The sequence below is a fragment of the Spermophilus citellus genome (genome assembly GCF_964194105.1).
Source record: "Spermophilus citellus genome assembly, chromosome: 6".
Taxonomy (NCBI): domain Eukaryota; kingdom Metazoa; phylum Chordata; class Mammalia; order Rodentia; family Sciuridae; genus Spermophilus; species Spermophilus citellus.
The window spans coordinates 121152871-121172445 of NC_138187.1; the positions used below are offsets into that span (position 1 = coordinate 121152871).

The 19575-nt window shown below is 35.0% G+C and overlaps 1 protein-coding gene across 1 annotated transcript in view; it reads left to right on the forward strand.

Moving 5' to 3' along the window:
- USH2A (usherin) overlaps positions 1–19575 on the forward strand; it is a gene marked incomplete at its 3' end in the record, with an annotated part of 798897 nt that overhangs the window by 537918 nt on the left and 241404 nt on the right. The window contains exons 42-44 of the mRNA XM_081297837.1: positions 9793–10127; positions 11229–11351; positions 19004–19167. Coding sequence (XP_081153963.1) covers positions 9793–10127; positions 11229–11351; positions 19004–19167 — 622 coding nt within the window. The remainder of the gene's footprint in view (positions 1–9792; positions 10128–11228; positions 11352–19003; positions 19168–19575) is intronic.

Sequence of the window (19575 nt, forward strand, 5' to 3'; positions counted from 1 at the left end):
GAAAGAAAAACCGCATATTCCTGGTGTATCTAGAAAGCGTTCAATTACTCGTCTCATTCTTTTGGGAATGAACTCTAGAGAACAGGATAACTACCATTGTTTTGGCTGGCATACAAACTTCATTCAAGGGAAATTAGTGTAACCAAACAGGAGGGAGTTTTGTAGCTTAGAAGCCTCTTTTGTGTAAATACACACATGCTTCCATGGATTCAGTCTTGTACCACTGCCAAAAGCATTGGTACAGTAGCTTGCTCACCAGAGCACAAAACAAAGGACATTTGCATAACAGCAAAGTTCATCTGTTGGAATTATTGCTTGGATCTCTGTTGTGTGCTCTCTTTCCCCCACCAAAGGCAAACACTAGGTGATGCTAAATAGTGCAAATTGCTGAAGAAATTTAATTTAACCTACAAACTAAGGTCTGTTTTAAGAAGTCTTTATTAGTTAGATTCAATAGAAAACTGGTTAAATCAATCTACCTTTTTTGATAGGCATATCAAAAGTATATAGACTTCTGTTGTTAAACATTCAAAGGAAAATAATTTTTAAGCATACGTTTATGATATATACCAAGTCTATAATATGAATTTGGCAGTTTTAAGAATTGCTCTGCACTCAAAAACAACAACACCAACAACAACAACAACAAAAACTAGAGTTATTAATCATTTCAGAAATGACTTTTCTTTTCAATCCTGAGGGAATTTTGCAAAACTTTTGTGACAGTACCAATCAATAGGATGCAACATAACAAACATAGCCCTTCACAAAGGCAAAGCTACATAATGGACATTGTTCTGGATTCTTTCTAACAAAAATTTTATAACTAGGCATTGCTGATGGTGGCAGATCTGAAAAAGAACAAGTATTTTCAGAAGAATAATAGCTCAGTGCACAATGGTACTTGATTCAGCATATATAAACAGTGATAAAAAGTATCTGGAACAAGTTGCCTGGATTTTTCTTTATTTCTTCCCCTCTTTTGATTTTGTAATATCATCCAGGAGCGAAACAATATACATGCCTTGTCACATTGCTAGAGAAGTTTAGATTAGCTTGGCTATAGGGGATGAATTACAAGGGCAATCACCAGAGGCCCACAGAGTGGTGGCAATCCCAGATGAGTGATCTAAAAGTTCCTAAGAAGGAACTTTCCTGGAATATAAAGATATGATACCCTAGCTTTAACTTCTTTAAAAAGTTATTTTTAAAAGGGGTGCACCTGGGATGACCTTTTTACAGGCAGAACTCAAAGGCAGTACAGGGTATCATATGGGAAAAGACAGGACCTGCAGGGGTATACGTATGATTCTTTTCTGGTCTGTCTCCCTCTTCTTATAAAGCCACCAATATTCAGTCATGGGGGTTCTATGCTCATAAATTTAGCTAATTCCAATCACCTCCTGTAGATTACACCTCTTTACACCATACTCAGCTTATGATTCCACCCTTAATACTTCACTGTGGGGATTAGATTTTAACGTGAGCTTTTGGAGGCAGCAAAGGATATTCAAGCCATAGGATCACCTAGTTCATTTTATTTTCACACCGTGTGTCTGTAAGAATCCAGTCTGATGCAGAAAGAAAGAGAAATGACCTAAACTCGTGCCAACTAAAAAATAAATTCAAAGTAAAACATTAGTAAGTATAAAAAGAGGTGATGTGACTTGGCTTAGACATGAATATCAAGAAAAGATAACTGGAGGGCAGAGTAGATCAAAATCACATTCTTACAATCTGAGTACAAGGAAAATAATTATGTAATCGCAAAGAAATTGTGTTATCTAAAAGAAAAGAAAAGAAACACAGGCACTTTTTTTTGGTCATGAATTTCTTAAGAAAATTCATTTCATTTTATGAACTTGGAAAAAGTCTCTCTACCGATACTGAAAAAGATAAGTCAGTAAATTAGAGTAACTTCACAAATGAATACATATCCAAACTTCTAGAAAATGTTTGCAAATTAAATTAGGCCATATATTAAAAGAATGATATACTGGGACAAATTTGATTTGATTCCAAAATTTAAAGATGTCTCAAATGTATTAACATACTTCTTACATCAATGAATTAAAGGAGAAAGCCCATTTTTAAATGAATAGATGCAGAAAAAGCACTTATCAGAATCAGCAGTCATTTCTAACAAAAATGCAAAGTAAAATCAGAAGAGAAAGAAAGATATTTAAATAGGATAAAGTCAATATGCAGATTGTTGTGTGGAGCTGTTGGTTCAACTGATGATAAATAAGAAAGACAATGCAGAAATAACTAAGCTGAGATGCAGCAAACAAAGCTCATTTACAGTGATGTCACAGGCCCCTAAACCCTGATGTTCCCACCCGTCTTCTAACAGTTAAAGCAGAGTAAAAGAGAGCATGCCTGCGGTTCTCAACTCCTCTCACCTGGAAGAGTCCTCAGTTCAGCTCAGACAGGCAAAGCCACTGCCTAGACCTGTGCACCATGAGAAGCAATAGTGTCACCTTGACCACATCCAGTCCTCATGTTGCTCTGCTGTATACATTTAGTGCCCCTTATTTACAGGTCTGATAATAAACCAAAGTCAAAGGAGTTGAGTCTTAAGTCCACTGGTTTTTAAAGATGGGCTGATTTTTTGATATCTGCTTAAATCAAACCATAAGTAAAATCATTATAAATATTTTACAGAAGAAAATAATAATGAAAACTAATACTTACCAAATTTATACTGTGTCCAGGAATTGTTCTCATTGAATCCTTAGCACAACCTTGCCAGACTGATTTCATCAGTATCCCCATTTCACATACAGGAAAAATGAGAATTGAGAGATTAAGTAGCCTGCCAAAACTTACATGACAAATAACCTGGAGATTCACACCCACGCAATATGGCCCTGAACTCTAAACTACTACTTCATAATGCAACATGTGGAGACTACACCTTCTTCCTGGAAAGAAGGAAGAGTTAACATAGAAACTTACTTCATTCAAATCTGAATGCCAATGATGGTTTTGTTTCATTTCCTTTCAAACTGGAATGATGATCTTTAAGTATAAATACAAGATTAGTTAGAAATATTCAGAAGAAAGTTATAGAAGAAATGAAAACTGAGATGATATTTACTTTATAGCATAGACTTTAAACTACTGAATAATAACCTTAAAAATAGGCAACTGGAGTGATATGAAATCTATGAGTAGTTTTTATTTGCATTTCTCTAATTGCTAGAAATGTAAAACTACTCTAAGATTACATCTCACTCCAGTCAGAATGGCAGCTATTAAGAATACAAACAACAATAAGTGTTGGCGAGGATGTGGGGGAAAAGGCACGCTCATACATTGCTGGTGGGACTGCAAATTGGTACAGCCAATCTGGAAAGCAGTATGGAGAATCCTTGGAAAACTGGGAATAGAACCACCATTTGACCCATCTGTCTCACTCCTCAGTCTATACCCAAAGAACTTAAAAACAGGGACACAGCCACATCAATGTTTATAGCAGCACAATTCACAGTAGTTAAACTGTGGAACCAACTTAAATGTCCTTCATAAGATGAATGGATAAAGAAAATGTGATATGTATACACAATGGAATATTATTCAGCCTTAAAAGAGAATAAAATCATGGAATTTGCATGCAAATGGATGGAGCTGTAGAAATAAGGCTAAGTGAAATTAGCCAATCCCCCCAAACCAAATGCCAAATGATTTCTCTAATTTAAGGATGCTGATTCATAATATGCTGCGTTGGCGGGGTGGATTAAAATGAACTCTAGATAGGGCAAAGGAGATGGAGAGGAAGGAGAGGTAGGAAAGATGGTGGAATGAAATGGACATCATTACCCTAAGTACATGTATGAAGACACAAAACATGTGACTCTACTCTGTGTACAACCAGAGATATAAAAAACTGTGCTCTATATGTGTAATATAAATTGTAATGCATTCTATTGTCATATATAACAAACTAAAATTTTAAAAAAATTTAAAAACATCCTCTGATTCAAACCAGAAAAAATAGGCAAATGCTCAAATGGTCATTGGAACAGACTAGAGAATTAGAAAGAGAAATAAACATATGTGGGAGTTCAACTTATTATAAAAGAGGTATTTTATTTCATTGGGAATGAATGGTTTACTTTAAAAGTGATAGTGGCCAGACTGTTCATGTGTAAGGAAATAAACAGATCACTCTATCACACTATATACTTAAATTTCAACAAATTTAATGTTCAAAATTAGTGTTATAAAATAGAAGGTTTGGGAGAAAATACAGGAGCACTTTATGTTCTAAAGTGAGGAATCCCTTTAGAAAAAATGAAAATAGGTAGCTTTAAAAGAAAAGATAGTTATATGTTTCTAGAAGATGATATAATTATTTTTTACAATGCATGAGAACCCCCACATGTTAAAATCTAAAGGATACATGGAGAAAACATATCTGTATTACATTTACAAATTAATGCTCTCTCCATAATATACAAATAACTTTTATAATTTGTAATAAAAATAATTGAATAGAAACAATTTAAGAAGATACAGTCAGTAATATTCACAAAGATTTACCTTTTACCAAAGTCAGGGAAATGCAAATTAAAAAACAAAATTGGCAAAAAAATTAAAATCAATAATTTCAAGAGTTTGTGAGGACACAGATCATGGATGCTTTACTTGTTTGTTATAAAGTGAATTATCTCAACTTTTTTGGAAAGTATCAATCAATGATGGTTAAAATTAGATATATTTAACTTTTGGCATAGCAATCCTTGGTAATCCTATCCAATACAAAACAAATGCCATGGTATCTGTTGCAAGCATTTCAATATTGTTTCTGGCAGTAAAATAATGTCAATTGGATAAGTGCTGAGTAATCTGTTTTCATTCATGAAAAGAATATTACATAACAGCAAAAAATGATAAACTGTGTCCATATTTTATTGTCTGAAAGGCCAGTTGCCACATAGGGGTAGGAAATAACTTTTTTTGTAAAAACATGAAGAAGAAAGCGATCTTACATGTGTGCAGACACATTTGCTTTGCTTGTATGAGCATACAAAAAAGTATAGAAGAGTAATATATGATTTTCTCACCTTAAAAGGGTAATTGCAATGAATGGAAAGAGGTGAGGAAGAATGTATTCTTTCTCTGACTGCAAAATACAAATATAGTATTTGAAATTGGTGGTTAATATTAGCATTTCTAATGGGAAGGAGGATATTTTTAAGAATAACCTAATTTTATTTCAATAAATATTTATTACCCACCTTACTCTATATGAGTTTTCAGGAAATCCATTGTGAAGAGAAATTGCTGTATAGAGTCAAATATTCCCACACCATTTTCCCCTCTTGTACATTCAAATCTTCTATTGGTTAATAGTCTCATAATTATGCAACCTCAGGTTGGGGGTGCAGGTTTGTAGTAGTAGAGTGTTTGCCTAGCATGGACAAGGCCTGGGGTTCCATCTCTAGCACAGCCAAAACTTAAGCAAAAACAAAAGCAAACGAATTATGCAAACTTACATATAGACATAAGGGCAAGGATTGTTTATTCACCTTACACATGAGGACCTTAGACATAGGGACACTAAGGCCCAAAGATGTTAAGTATTTCATTCAAAGTCATACAGCTTTAATAGCATAACTCGGATCACATATCAGATAAATTTGTTCTTAACCCAATCTCAATCTGTTATATTAATCCTTGTAAATACTCTTATTCATAAGATCCTTAAATATAGTGTGATGGAATTAAAGAAGAAAGGAAGTTGGTTGCAATGCTTATATGTATTATTCTTTTCAGACTTGAAGCCAATCAACATACCTACATGTCTTAGTTTCTGCTTAAAACAGGGAACTTTGAAAGTATGCTTATTTTGTAGAGCTGATTTTCCGGGTATGAAAGAATTAGCAAAAGTTTTGGGTCCTTAAACACCTAACCAGTTATTTACCTGTCCTATTTTCTGAAAATTTACAATAACTAAACAAAGAAATGGAAATCTAAGTAATAAGAAGCCACTCAAACAAATCATTTTGATAGGCAAGCTGTCGTTGAAATAAACATTTTATTTCTGGTAGGAAACCATTAATCCAATTGAAGGTTTTCAATGTGAAATTATTGTTTTAGAGAACACAACTCTTGCATATTCATTCCAACAGCCTGTTCTTTTGTCTGATTTTTCAGGGATGCAACAATGTTTTATAATTTTCCTTTGTAAAATGGATGTAAAACAGCTTGTGAGAAACTAAACTGAAAGCTTTAATCTCATACATTTTGGACATACTGTAGAGAGTGGGGTGTTAAACATAGGAAAGAATAGAATCCAACACTTAACTAACTAGCTTCTTAAAAACCTTGGACACGTATATTTTTAATAATGGCTTCGGGATATTTTCAGGAGGGTGATCAAATTAAATGCCATTTCTTTTAGCCGATGGTCAGTAGACCATAATGACAATGTCCTTTTCCACACGGTCTAGAAAGCCATAGGTTGAGGGTTTTCTCTGATATGTAGAGAAAAAAAGAAATTAAATAGAGGGATCTTGAGGAAAATAGAAGGTAAATCAATAGAGTTGAAGCAGGAAACCAAAGGGAAGGAAGAAAGAGAAGAAAAGGGAAAGGACTAGGGAACAAAGTTGACCAAATTATGCTATTTACATATTTACACGTAGAAGTGCATGACAATCCATTCCAATTTTCTATATAACTGTAATGGACCAAGTAAAAATAAATAAAAGAAAAAATTAAAAAAGAAGAAAAAGTGTTTCATATCATACTTCAAACATTTCTAGAAAAGTAGATTCATTTCTACTAATTCACTACTCGCCAAAAGACACATTTTGCTTAATATATAACATTTTAGGAAATGAGAAATATAGCTAATTTTTAATGTAATCATCTATAGAAGAGAAAACAGGGTTTTCTCTTTAAATGACCTTTAAATGACCATCTCCAGAGTCATTAACATCAGATCCCTTCATCTCTGTTGGTAGATACCTTATTCAAGTTTTTCCTTTTTTTTAGTTTTTTATTTGTTCTTTTTACACTGGAATGTATTTTGACATATCATACATACGTGGAGTATAAATTCCCATTCTTGAGGTTGTACATTATGTGGAGTTTTATTGGTCATGGATTCATATATGAACACAAGAAAATTATGTCTGATTCATTATACTGTCTTCCCTATCCCCATCCCCTCCCCCTTCCCTTATTCCCCTTTGTCTAAGCCAATGAACTTCTATTCCCATCCCCCCTTATCATGTGTTAGCATCTACGTATCAGAGAGAACATTTGGCCTTTGGTTTTTGGGGTCTGACTTATTTTACTTAGCATGGTAGTCTCCAGTTTCATCCATTTACCTGCAAGTGCCATAATTTCATTCTTCTTTTTGGCTGAGTAATATTCCATTGTGTATATGTACCACATTTTCTTTATCCATTTATCTGTTGAAGGGCACCTAGGTTGGTTCCACAACTTAGCTTTTGTGAATTGAGCTGCTGTAAATATTAATGTGGCTGTGTCCTGATAGTATGCTGATTTTAAGTCCTTCAGGTATATATCAAGGAGTGGTAACTGGGTCAAATGGTTCCATTCCAAGTTTTCTAAGGAATCTCCATACTGCTTTCTAGAATGGTTGCATCAATTTTCATTCCCACCAGTAACATATGAGTGAAACTTTTCCCCCTTATCCTCACCAACGTTTATTAATACTATATCCACAATAGCTAAACAAAAATGCATTCTACTGTCATGTATAACTAATTAGAACAAATTTTTTTTAAAAAGATTCCCAAACAAAAAATAAATAAATAAAGATTTAAAAGTTCTGTTTTGAAATAACATGGAAATCAGGGATCAAGTTAACTGTCCTTCCAGAAGCAAAAAAACACAACCCCAAATACACTCATGAGTCACTTAAAGACTGGGCAACATTCTGAGAAGTGCCTTGTTTGGCGAGTGTCATTGTGAAGACATCAAGAGTGTGCAGCTAAGGCAGCTAAAGCAGTTCAAGTTTTATCTTATGAAGGCTTTTTCTCAGCCTCAATACTAAGTTCCAAATCAATTCACTGTTAAATCAACTACTAACAGACTGTCTCCCAAATTTTCATTCATTCAACTGTGGCCAAACCCTGGTCTGAGTTCTCAAAATATTCTTGTTTAAAAGGCAGGGAAGTCATGAATCCCTCACCTGGATCAGGTTGAATTTAACAGTAGCAGCGCTTCCGTTTTTTTTTGTTGTTGTTTTTTTTTTTTTTTCATGAATGCTACAAGTACTAGGAAGCCTCCAGAGCTTGACCCTGACTCGTTTTCCAAGTTCACGGATAGCACTGCACCTCCAAAAGCAAACAGAACTTTATGTCACTGTGCAATCTTTGCTTGCTTTAGGTTCCTTTCTTGAGTCTTTTTTGCATGCAGCAAATCCTGTGTAGTCATAAGGAGCACATCTGAAACTACTCTTTATTCCAGCATCTCTTCTTAGAACCCTCCAAGAGGCTCTTAGTTTTAACAGTGACTTCAGGCCAGGTAGCCAATGTTGAAGAAATATTTGTCCTTTGTCAATTATGAATTGCTGTAGTAATCAGCGGGCCACTGCTCAACCATCGTGGGGTGGCGGTGGGGCGGTGGGCAGGGGAGTCTGTTTTGTTACAATAATCAGCAAGAATGTTCTTATGAAAATCTCAGGTCATATTCCTCTGGAGGAAACGTTTTGTCTTTGATTTAAGATAGAAAATTTTGGTCAGTCCTTCTCTATTTTAAGTTTTCTATTTCTTTCTCAACTTAAAATAACTGAGAAAAAAAATCTAATTAAATGAGAGCCACTCAAATAAATCATTTCGATAGGCAAGCCATTTCTGAAAGAAACATTTTTCTACTGAGAAACTCTAATTTTAATTAAAAGTTAATTTCTTTCTGACTTTGATTTTATGTATAGTCATAAATAGAGATAACATATCATCCTGTTGAAATCTGTCTTTAATGACTTCAAAATAAATAGATACTAAGGGGTTTTTAATTCATGTGCCTGATTTTAGGGCCCTTTTTCTCCGCCAAAGCATTAGTGTGTTATTACTACACTCTCCCAAAATGTAGCTGGAAAAGAAATCTTAGACATTAAAATAATTCTATTACCAAATGTTGTTAATTTTTTTTTTTTTTACGATGCACAAGTTCGTGTGTTAGATAAATAAAACCAGCCTTGGATTGTCGTTTTAAAAAAGCTCTCTGCCCATTCTCTATCCCTGGACATAGGAAGTGTCCTTATTGCTTTACTTGCTAAATTCCATACAAATAAGATCCAAGAGCTCAATTGTGCATCCCCAGAAAATGCAAATAATGACTAATCTTTCCCCATCCTACAAAGAAAAGTGATTTATATAGCATGTGCACTAACATTCAAAACAAGAGAGTTCTGATGTTTCATTTAATTGAGTTGTAAACAAGAACACTATCAAATCCTGCCACTGTCCTACTGATGCCTGTGGATGTGTGAATTTTCTCCGTGTGCTCACTCTGTGTCCTTCAGGACACCCACAGCAGAGATGAATCGCTAAGGTGTGTATTGGTGTGACAGTCCTAGAAAGTATCAAGACTAAAAGCCAAGCCCAGGAAACAGCGTTCCATTTACTTCCTGGTGTACTGCTAATTGATCCCAAACCCTTCATTACCGTCTAGTACAAAGGCTAAGTAGAAAGCAGTCACGCGGAAAGCGACTTCACTGAGAACAGGCAGAGCCAAATCCTAGGCCTTGTGAACTTGAGTTGCTCTGTCCCTGTGTTGTCACACTGATTCTGGGTTTATCTTCTATTTCAGGTCACTTGGAAACCTCCGCTCATCCAGAATGGAGACATACTTAGCTATGAGATCCGCATGCCCAACCCACACATCACAGTAACCAATGTCACCTCTTCAGCGTTAAGTCAATTAGTTACTCACCTGATTCCTTTCACCAATTATTCTGTCACGATTGTTGCTTGCTCAGGGGGTAACGGGTATCTAGGAGGGTGCACAGAGAGCTTACCTACCTATGTTACCACAGACCCCACTCTACCTCAGGAAGTGGGTCCATTGTCTGTGATTCCACTAAGTGAGTCTTATGTTGGAATTTCTTGGCAGCCAACATCCAAGCCAAATGGACCCAATTTGAGGTGAGAGAGTGTAGACTTTGGCAAGATGATACCTCTCAAAAAATTAGGGGAAGAAGCTTTAACTTTGGGGTTTTTTTGGAGGGAGGGGGGCTACTGGGGATTAAACCCGGGGGCATTTAACTACTGAGTCACATCCCCGGCCCTTTTTATTTTATTTGTTTATTTATTTTTGAGACAGAGTATTGTTAGGTTGTTAAGGCTGGTCTTGAACTTATGATCCTCCTGCCTCAGCTGGTATTTCAGGTGTGCACCACCATACCTGGTTAAGAAGCTTTTACTTACAACTGAACATAAGAACTAATTTCTTACTGAGTATCCCACTCCACCCACTCCCTCATTCATAATAATCATTCAACATCATGTTGGATATCTTGACTTATATGAAACCACAGAATCATCATAATATTGAGAAGATCTGAAAACCCTTGAAATTGTGATTATTGTTCTATAAGGATTCTCTTCATGATCTTCCACTTGATTTTCAAGTATATTTTTATTCTAAGTTAGGCAATGCTGATGAATATTCTGCATGACACAGTTGCAGAAACACATCTCAGAATTCTAAAGGGAAAGCTATAATTCTTTGGCACACTATTACTATCGGAAAACTTGTAAAATGTGCAGTCAGGGATATAGATAAGATGAAAGAAAAGAGTTGTGATTCTAAAATGGCTTTGTTGTAACCTGAACTTGATACTTGGCCAAGAATACAGAGTTAATAATAGTATCATTGTTTATAAAGTATTGATGGTAGAAATTTTAAGAAATCATTAACTTGGTAAGCTTTCTGTATTTCTACTAAGTGTGAAACCAGCAATAAAGATTTGGCAAATCTGACATAGAAAAAATCTAAAAGGTTATCATTCTTGCTGATAGTCATACAATATGAATGTAGCTGATTGTTTCAAATGAAATGAATATATGATACTAGAGCCAGAAAAAAAATGTCTATCTGAAAAAATATTTAATGGTAAACTTAAGATATTATTCTTTATGTTTGAATGCATGCATCACACACACATACCACGAAAAAAAACCCTGATTTTTGGTAATAACATTAGTTGAGATAATCCTGATGTTCCTGCTTGTCTTTTGCTTTAGATATGAGCTTCTGAGACGTAAAATTCAGCAACCACTTGCATCAAATCCCCCAGAAGATTTAAATCTGTGGCACAGTATTTATTCAGGAACTCAGTGGTTTTATGAAGATAAGGGTCTTAGCAGGTGAGATTACAAAAACTATAAAAACAAATGCTGGCATTTAGTTTGGGGCATGTTGAACAGTTCAAAGTATCTTAGTGTCTTCATTGTGTGAGCACGTTATCAGTTGTGCAATGGAATATGTTTGGTTATTATCTGTGGCATTAATCATCAAACCGTAACAGTCAGCATGTTTAATGTTTGCCATCTTAGCTGCATGCTTAAAATAAGCCTTTGAAGTCAAATTTGTAGACATTTGAGCCTTAACCTATTGCCTTTGTCACAACACTATCAAGATGTGAAACTTCATAGGGGAATTTGGAAATATTGAATATATATAAAACTGTAAATTAGTGGACACTTAGATGCTTGCCATTTCTGAGAACTAATTGGTTATAAGTCATGGACTCAGTCCATAGGAAATTATCTAGTGAACAGCATTGAGACTTGAAAGAATTTAATAAAGAGTTCAAAGAAGTTAAGAAATGGTCAAACAGGTGATGTTAGTGATGTCATTTCTACGTGGTAGAACTAAGAAGTCCCAAGGTTCTGTTTCATCCTGTGCTGGAGAACTAGCTTAGTGACCACAAGCAAATCACTTAAGGACTCTGAGTTTCACTTTTGTTATCCTTAAAAATGAGGTGTTGGTGGGATTAAGTGACTTCAAATTTTTCTTGGGTCTAAGCACTATAATCATATTTCAACATCTGTGAATATTACTTTATAAAAACCTGTCAGTCATACTTCTCAGTAACTTTGTCAAGTTAGTGATTTATCCGGACGCACCACTGAATAGCTGTGTTCTGAACCCTGTCACAACTTGAGCCTCTCCTCCTACCCCTTCTTACCAAGGCCTTTGTATCCCAGCCGCATCTGCAATACATCCAATGTCTCCAATGGATGCCACTCGCTCACTCTGCTTCTCCCCATTATGGAATATTCCCATTGCCCAATGAAATCATCCTTCAAGTCTTGGCCTAGAAGTTTCTTGCTCCAGAAAGTATCCCTGCCCATCACTTGCTGGTTCCAGTAAGCTTCCCTTTTATGTATTTCCATAGCATATCCCCTAACATAGCACCGTTATTGTTGTAATTTACCAGCCTGACTGCTTGCCTGGATACTACTTTACATCATGACATCAACCACAAGATAGATTTCTCTATCTTCCAAGCCCTCCCATAGTCCCTGGCACCTAGTAGACATCAAAACACATGTTAAATGAAAGGCTATGCTTACTCAATCAAGGGTCGTTGGTTTTTTGATTCCTTAACTACCTTAGGAATATCAACTGTAGTCTTTATTATTCTCTTTGGGTGAATGGGCCAAACTCAGAAAACTTACCCTATCTAAAAGAATTGTGGGAAAATATTATAGATATTCTAAGATCATTTGCCGAGAGACAGCATGAATATGTAACCAAGCAACAGAATAAACCATATGAAATTGTCACCTTTTTAAGTAAGAGATGGTCGATTATGGGCGGATCCTTTTTATTCAACCTAAACTTTCACAGTCATTATACTATTCTCAACTATTTTTGATCTGTTATTGACTTCACTTGGCATTCCTATGTGATTATTGCTTAAGTTGAAGAAATTCATTTATTCAACAATTTATTTTTTTCTTGCTATATACTGAGCCACAATGATAAGGAACAAAAGATAAATCCAGCATAGACCTTGTCCTTGCAGAACTCATGATGTGGCTGGAGAGCCCTCCTCCCATCCCCAGGGACTGCAATTTACATATTAATTGCTATCATCACAGTTAACTTCATAGTCACCAATTTGACCCAGTAAAATCATTTAGAAAAAGTAACTTCTTATGATCTAAGAACTTTTAAGTGCCTTAACGATAAGTTTCCAAATAAAGATAACCTAGCATTACTGAATCTGAGTTTCAACTGTGATATATTCAGCAGAAACACAGAATAAATCCCGCAGAGTTAATTTTGCTTCTTCATAGAAGAAACAATAGTTTCTTAGAGAATTAGCACCAAGGCCAGAATCCTAATTGTGAAGTTTAAGTGATTCCTCTAAGAAGTCTTAATGAGAAGAACAAATCTAAAGTGTATCAGAAAAAAATCCACACAAATTAAATTGGAATGTGAGCTGAAATAAGCATGCTCATGACAAATACTTCTAAAAGGGAAGTGTATCTAACAAAAAGGTGCTGAAGAAATCTTTTGAGTAGCCTCATAATGCTGAATATCAAGTTTTTTTGTTGTTGTTATTTTGTTTTTTTCTTGTTAGGACTAGCAAAGTATTTTGTTGTTGTTAATATTCAAATAATTGCTACACCCTTTTAAACAGTGTATAGTAAACAGTGTATAGTAAAGAGAGAGTGAGAGAGGGAGAGAGAGAGAATTTTTTTAATATTTACTTTTTAGTTTTCGGTGGACACAACATCTTTGTTGGTATGTGGTGCTAAGGATCGAACCCAGACCGCACGCATGCCAGGCGAGCGCGCTACCGCTTGAGCCACATCCCCAGCCCCTGCATTCTCTCTTAACATTCAAAATAAATGCATGAGTCTTCATATTGCAAGAACTTGCTTTGTCTTTCTATCTATCTATCTTTCTTTTTTTTTTTTTTGTTTTCTACCCTTCTGCCCTTAAAAGTCCCAAAATGAGAGAAAACTGGAAGTTAGTTCACTGGTAGACTCTATTTTTCTGTTTAAAGGAATCCATCTTATTTGGTCAGATGCTTCGGTTGCCCCCCTGACAACAGCCAAAGACAACCAGCCCTACTGGTCAGTTAGCTGCAGTCTCCAAGTACAGCGGTAGCAGAACTGAGAAGCCATTTGGTGTTGCTGCACACTTCTGTTATTGCTCCTTTATGACCCTTCCCCTTGACCTACACAGTTACCCCTTGGTATTTATTCACAAGGAATTATTTCCTGGACCCCTCCATGGACCAAAATCCACAAATGCCTATATGAAATTGTATAGAATTTGCATATAACCTACCCACATCCTTCCATATACTTTAAATCACCTCTAGGTTATTTGTAACACCTAGTACAAGGTAAATATTATGTAAATATTTGTTATGCCATGTTGTTTAGGGAACAATACCAAGAAAAATAGTCTGGAAATGTTCAGTAACAGATGCATATTTTTTCCAAATATTTTCCAGCTAAGAATTGGGGGCGTAGCTCAGTGACAGTGTACTTGCCTAGTATGCATAAAGCCCTGGGTTCAAGTCTCACAGTGGAAAAAACATTTACTTTGGATATTTTCCATCCATGATTGGTTAAATCTGAGGATGTGGAACTTTGGGATATAGAATATCAATTGTATTTATCTGTTTTATCCATTTGACTGTCTAATGTTTTTAATAATTTTTAAATCAAATTCAACTAATTTTAGGGGGAATATGTAATTTTCTAATCTCCCCAGATTCTACCATTCCCCACTTACTTCTTCACTGACATCTACATAAATAAAGGGAACATTGAAGTATTTCTTTCCCATCTTGGCTTTTTATTTTTATAGCTACATTTAGAGTTTACTTTTAAATGGCGGTTTTCCTGAAAAAAATTAACTGAAGATTTACTGGGCATTTCTTTATTAATATATTTGTGAGAGTAAATATAAATTGAAGTCAATTTTCCTGTTCAAGTGGTCTATTTGGTTAGTTATGTGTTTATAATATATAGAAAAATACACCAATTTAATGTAGGATATCCTGAAATTCAGGTTATTCTAATAGTTTCTGTCTTCCTTTTCTATATACCTACACAAAACAGAATATTGAACCAATTATCCAGATAATTTAATTCAAACAAAAATACTTATTGTTGTTAAAGGACAATTCTTGTCTGAATTGTGCAGGCAGTGTCCTCATTGTTGAATTGTGCTTTGCTGTGTAGACAGGGACAGACTCAGTGAAACGGCAGGTTTATACTACTTGTCAGTTTCAAACTTTTCTTCCTAAATAATTCTGTGCCAAGTGGCCAAGTTATGGTTGTTGGGGGAACCATAACTTTGGGTTTCCTGACACTTTCATCACTGGGAAAATCTGGCGTACGTGCCGTTATTGTGTGATGCTGTGGATGTGCGCCAGGCTGGGTTTAACAAGAGGGCTGTGACCTCCTTCATTTTAAGCGTCAATCTCCCCTTACCGTCTTCAGCGACTAATGCTGCCCTGGTTCTTCAGTGAGCAGATAAAACTGCAGAAAACAAGTTTTTTTTTGCTCTGGATTTTAAAAGGAAGAATGAATATGAGAAATAGTAGATTTTGTTCTATTTCAGGGAAAATATTGACTTGCTGATAATCATCACACAGCTGTCATTAAGTTTATGAAAGGAGATATCTTCCAACCTCTGCTCCTTCCACTTATTTATAAATTCCTCTGAGTATTTCTTTTGTAGTAAGAGTTTTAATAAAGACTTCCATGTAATTCCTCAAGAACCTGCTGATAGTATTACCTTTAAAAGAAAGCATTCAAAATTAGCACATTTTCATCTCATTTTCAAAGAAAGGTTAGACTTTTTTTTTTTACATTCAAATGCTTGAGTTAAATATATGATACATTTATCAAACATTTAAACTATACATTTATCATATAGTTAAATTTAAACTCTTTAAGTTTAAATCATATTAGTGTAGATTCTAATATGCTATTTTAGCTTACTAAAATGAAAGTTTTTCAAGTCCTAAAAAAGGATGCAGTTTCTGTGGGAGAAACCATTCAGAAGAATAATGCTTTTGTTCTGCCCCTGTGTAACGAGATTAAGTGTACACAGATGACATTTTTCTGGAGAGACTGGGACAGTTCCGTAGCATGCATTCCTGTGATATAAATACATCCCATTTGGTGCTATTAAGAAGTTAGCCTTGCACTAAGGAAAAGTGAATAGAGGGACAACCTTCTCCCATGACTACCAAGATGAAGTTGATCTTTGTAGTTTCTTTCTTCACATCAAACTGTAAAGAAAAGTTGTGTTTGGGAACAAAAGCTAATTTCTGTCAACATTGGTATGAGATCTCATAGCAGTGCACTTGATTCAAAATGAGAAAAGATGTATCTATTTCATATTCACATTAGATTGGTGGAATCACAGTTCTTTCTTCACTGGGATATTATTCATTGCTCTTAATTTTCCTGATACTGTCTTTTCCTAAAGGTCTTCATGTTAAACGTTACTTCATGAAAAAAAAAAATGAGCCTCCAAATCTGAAAAGATGCAGCTTGTCATAGGATTCCCCCCCCCTAAAGTCTTTCTGTTTCTTTTCTATATTTATGACATAGTAGAACAAAGGCAGAAATTGCAATAAAATTATTTTACCTGTGACATTCTGGTAGCATAGGTATAGAGAGCTACAGAAACAATAGTGACAACTTTCACTCACCATCTAAAAAGTATTGTATAAAACACTTTTGAGTGTGATAAACATTGCCCTTCCATCCCAAAGCAAAAAATCTACAGTAACATGTTTGGAATCAGTAAATTAGAGGTTTGAAGACCACATACTTGACATCACTGGAAGCTTTTAACAACTGCTGATTTAAGCAATGGAAAGAGTATTGGGTTATCATTTGTTTGCTTCCTTATTAGTTCCCACAAAGAATGTGAGGGTAAAGAACACTGAAATACAAGGTTTCTCAAGTCCTTGTCTGTGTGAGATTGAACTCAAGCATACTTGGAGTTGTGGCAGATAGGAGGAAGTTAGTGAAAGAGGCAACTAAACAGCCTGCATTTTCAGAAGCATGATTTATATTGGTGACAACATTGACACATGAATTCTGTTAGGACATCAATAAAGTTGACACATTTTTAATTCTGATGAAAATAACCAGAGGCATTCCGCAGCTGCACTGAAGAATTTTATTGGCGTCCCAAACACTTCGGACCCTCCCTTTCCAGATGTAAGCCTTCACACATTTTGCCCTGGAATAACACCTTTAACTGAACAAATGTGTTCACTGTCATCAAAATCTAGCCCAAATGTTACCTCCCCTGTTACGACTTCCCTGAATAGGTAAGGTTGAAGTTGGTGCTCCCATCCAATGTGTATTCCATGAAAAAGAAGTAAGTCAGGGCTGGGGATATAGCTCCGTTGGTAGAATGCTTGCCTAGCATGCACAAGGCCCTGAGTTCAATCCCCAGCATCACACACACACAAAATGAAATAAGTCAATAAGTATTTTAGATGTTCTCATTTATTAACACATTTCTATAAAAATTTATTTGTATTGTGACTTTAGGAGGACAGATATCATCTGGCACATTATTAGTATTCAATAAATATTGTTTGAACAAATAAATAAATGAAGTGATGGTTTTTCAAACAGGGAAAAGCAATATAATCTGTTTTCAATATTTTTCCAAAGAAGAACTTTGCTATGTTTTACTAGAGATTACTTCTCTATAGGAGAAGTAAATTTTTATGTCACTAACTTACCAAATTATATATGACTTAAAATTTATGTGTAGCTATGAAATCACGAGTAATTGTTAAATTTAGTAGCTATAAAATATTTGTTCATCCATTTATAAAATTATCTGTTCAGTAAATAAACAGATAAAAAACTGTGTCATGTTAGCAAAATTTAGTGTACTAATTCATTTGAGTAATTACAACCAAACCTTGAGATGAGTATTGTCCCGTACATAAAATTTTATTAAATATTGTCTTTTACAAGGAAAATACCACAGTAATATCTATGGCACAACAAAGTTTAGCATTTGCTGTGCTAACGGGGGTCTGCAGGATGGTCTCAATTATAATACTCATATATACCTGAATTGGCCTACAAATACTTGATTTGACTGGCTGTATAAGATTTCAAAAACTTTTTCTCATATGGTTGGAAATGGCATATTCTTCAATACATCCCTAGTGAACATATTACTATTTAGAGAAGAAATTAATTGATATATATAATAAGTTTTGACATGAGTATATGATGTCAACTGATCTAGCATTTTTTTCCAAAAGAATTCTTTTATTAATTAAATGGCATATCTCATTTGATAGCAAAAATCAACACCTAAGTCCACTTAAAAAGCAATATATACAGTGCATGGAAAAAACACTCCAAGTCAACTAACACATTCTTTTTTGAAACTATAGCCAAACTATAGCCAAACACAGCTCATGGTAACAAAACTCTCAGCAGGAGAATGTTGTATGCTTTGGTCACAGTTAGGATTTCATTTAGGGGTTTATCTGTCTGCCAATGAGATTATGGGAAAGAAATGGAGGTATAGGAAGAAAATGGTGATGAGGAGGCTGATATTTGAAAATGGATATGTTTCCCAAAAGAAGAGCATGAAACTCTGCATATCGAATTGAGATAGAAAGCTGGCAGGTCGCCAGATTCGTAATTGTGTCTTGAATTGAGCTGTAATGCTCTTCACTTTGGAAAACAATAAGAATGTGAAAACAATAAATTACGTTTTGTTTTTTTAAAGAGTGGTATTTGCTTAGCATTCCTAATAAAATATTTCCCCAACACCTGGGTAAATTTGGAGAGTTACAAAAATAATGATGTTTTATGTAAGGAGGAAAAAAGTAAATAGTGTGTTTTCTAGGTGGAAAAGGAAACCTGAACATTTTATGGAAGGCAAAAAGGAAACCCTGTATTTTATAAGGAAATTATGGATTTTGTTTTATATAAAATGCAAATTTCTATTTTTTTTTCTTTTTTAACAAAACAATCTTTAGGTTTACAACCTATGGGTATAAGCTCTGTGTACACAACAGTGTCGGTTTTACTCCAAGCCAAGAAGTGACTGTGACGACATTAGGTGGTCTTCCAGAGAGAGGAGCCAACCTCACCATAAGTGCTCTCAACCACACAGCCATTGATGTGAGATGGGCTAAACCAAGTAAGTAAGCTCCTCATTCTCTGTTTCTGCTTCGTGTGTTAATACCCAAAGGAATTAAAAATGGACACGTTAAAAAACAAAAACTAAAAAGTCGAGGTCCATGTGCTATTCTACTTCTTCATTCTTCTTGGACCAGCTCGCCCTTCCTATATTCCCTTTGGATGGGGAATGTAGTTTCTGTCACTATAGAAATGTGATGGATAGTTGATAGTGTGATAGAAATGTCTTTGTAATAACTTGATACAATGTAGGGCTAGGTACCTCTATACAGAGAGCTCAGTCCCCACATCTTGAAGTATGTTACTCATTAGCAAGAACCACTTAATTGGATTGCAATAAAGTGCCATATTTTTCTGAGTGAATCATTGTCAGTGTTGCTTATGGATAGAATCTCTGCTTAATTCAAAA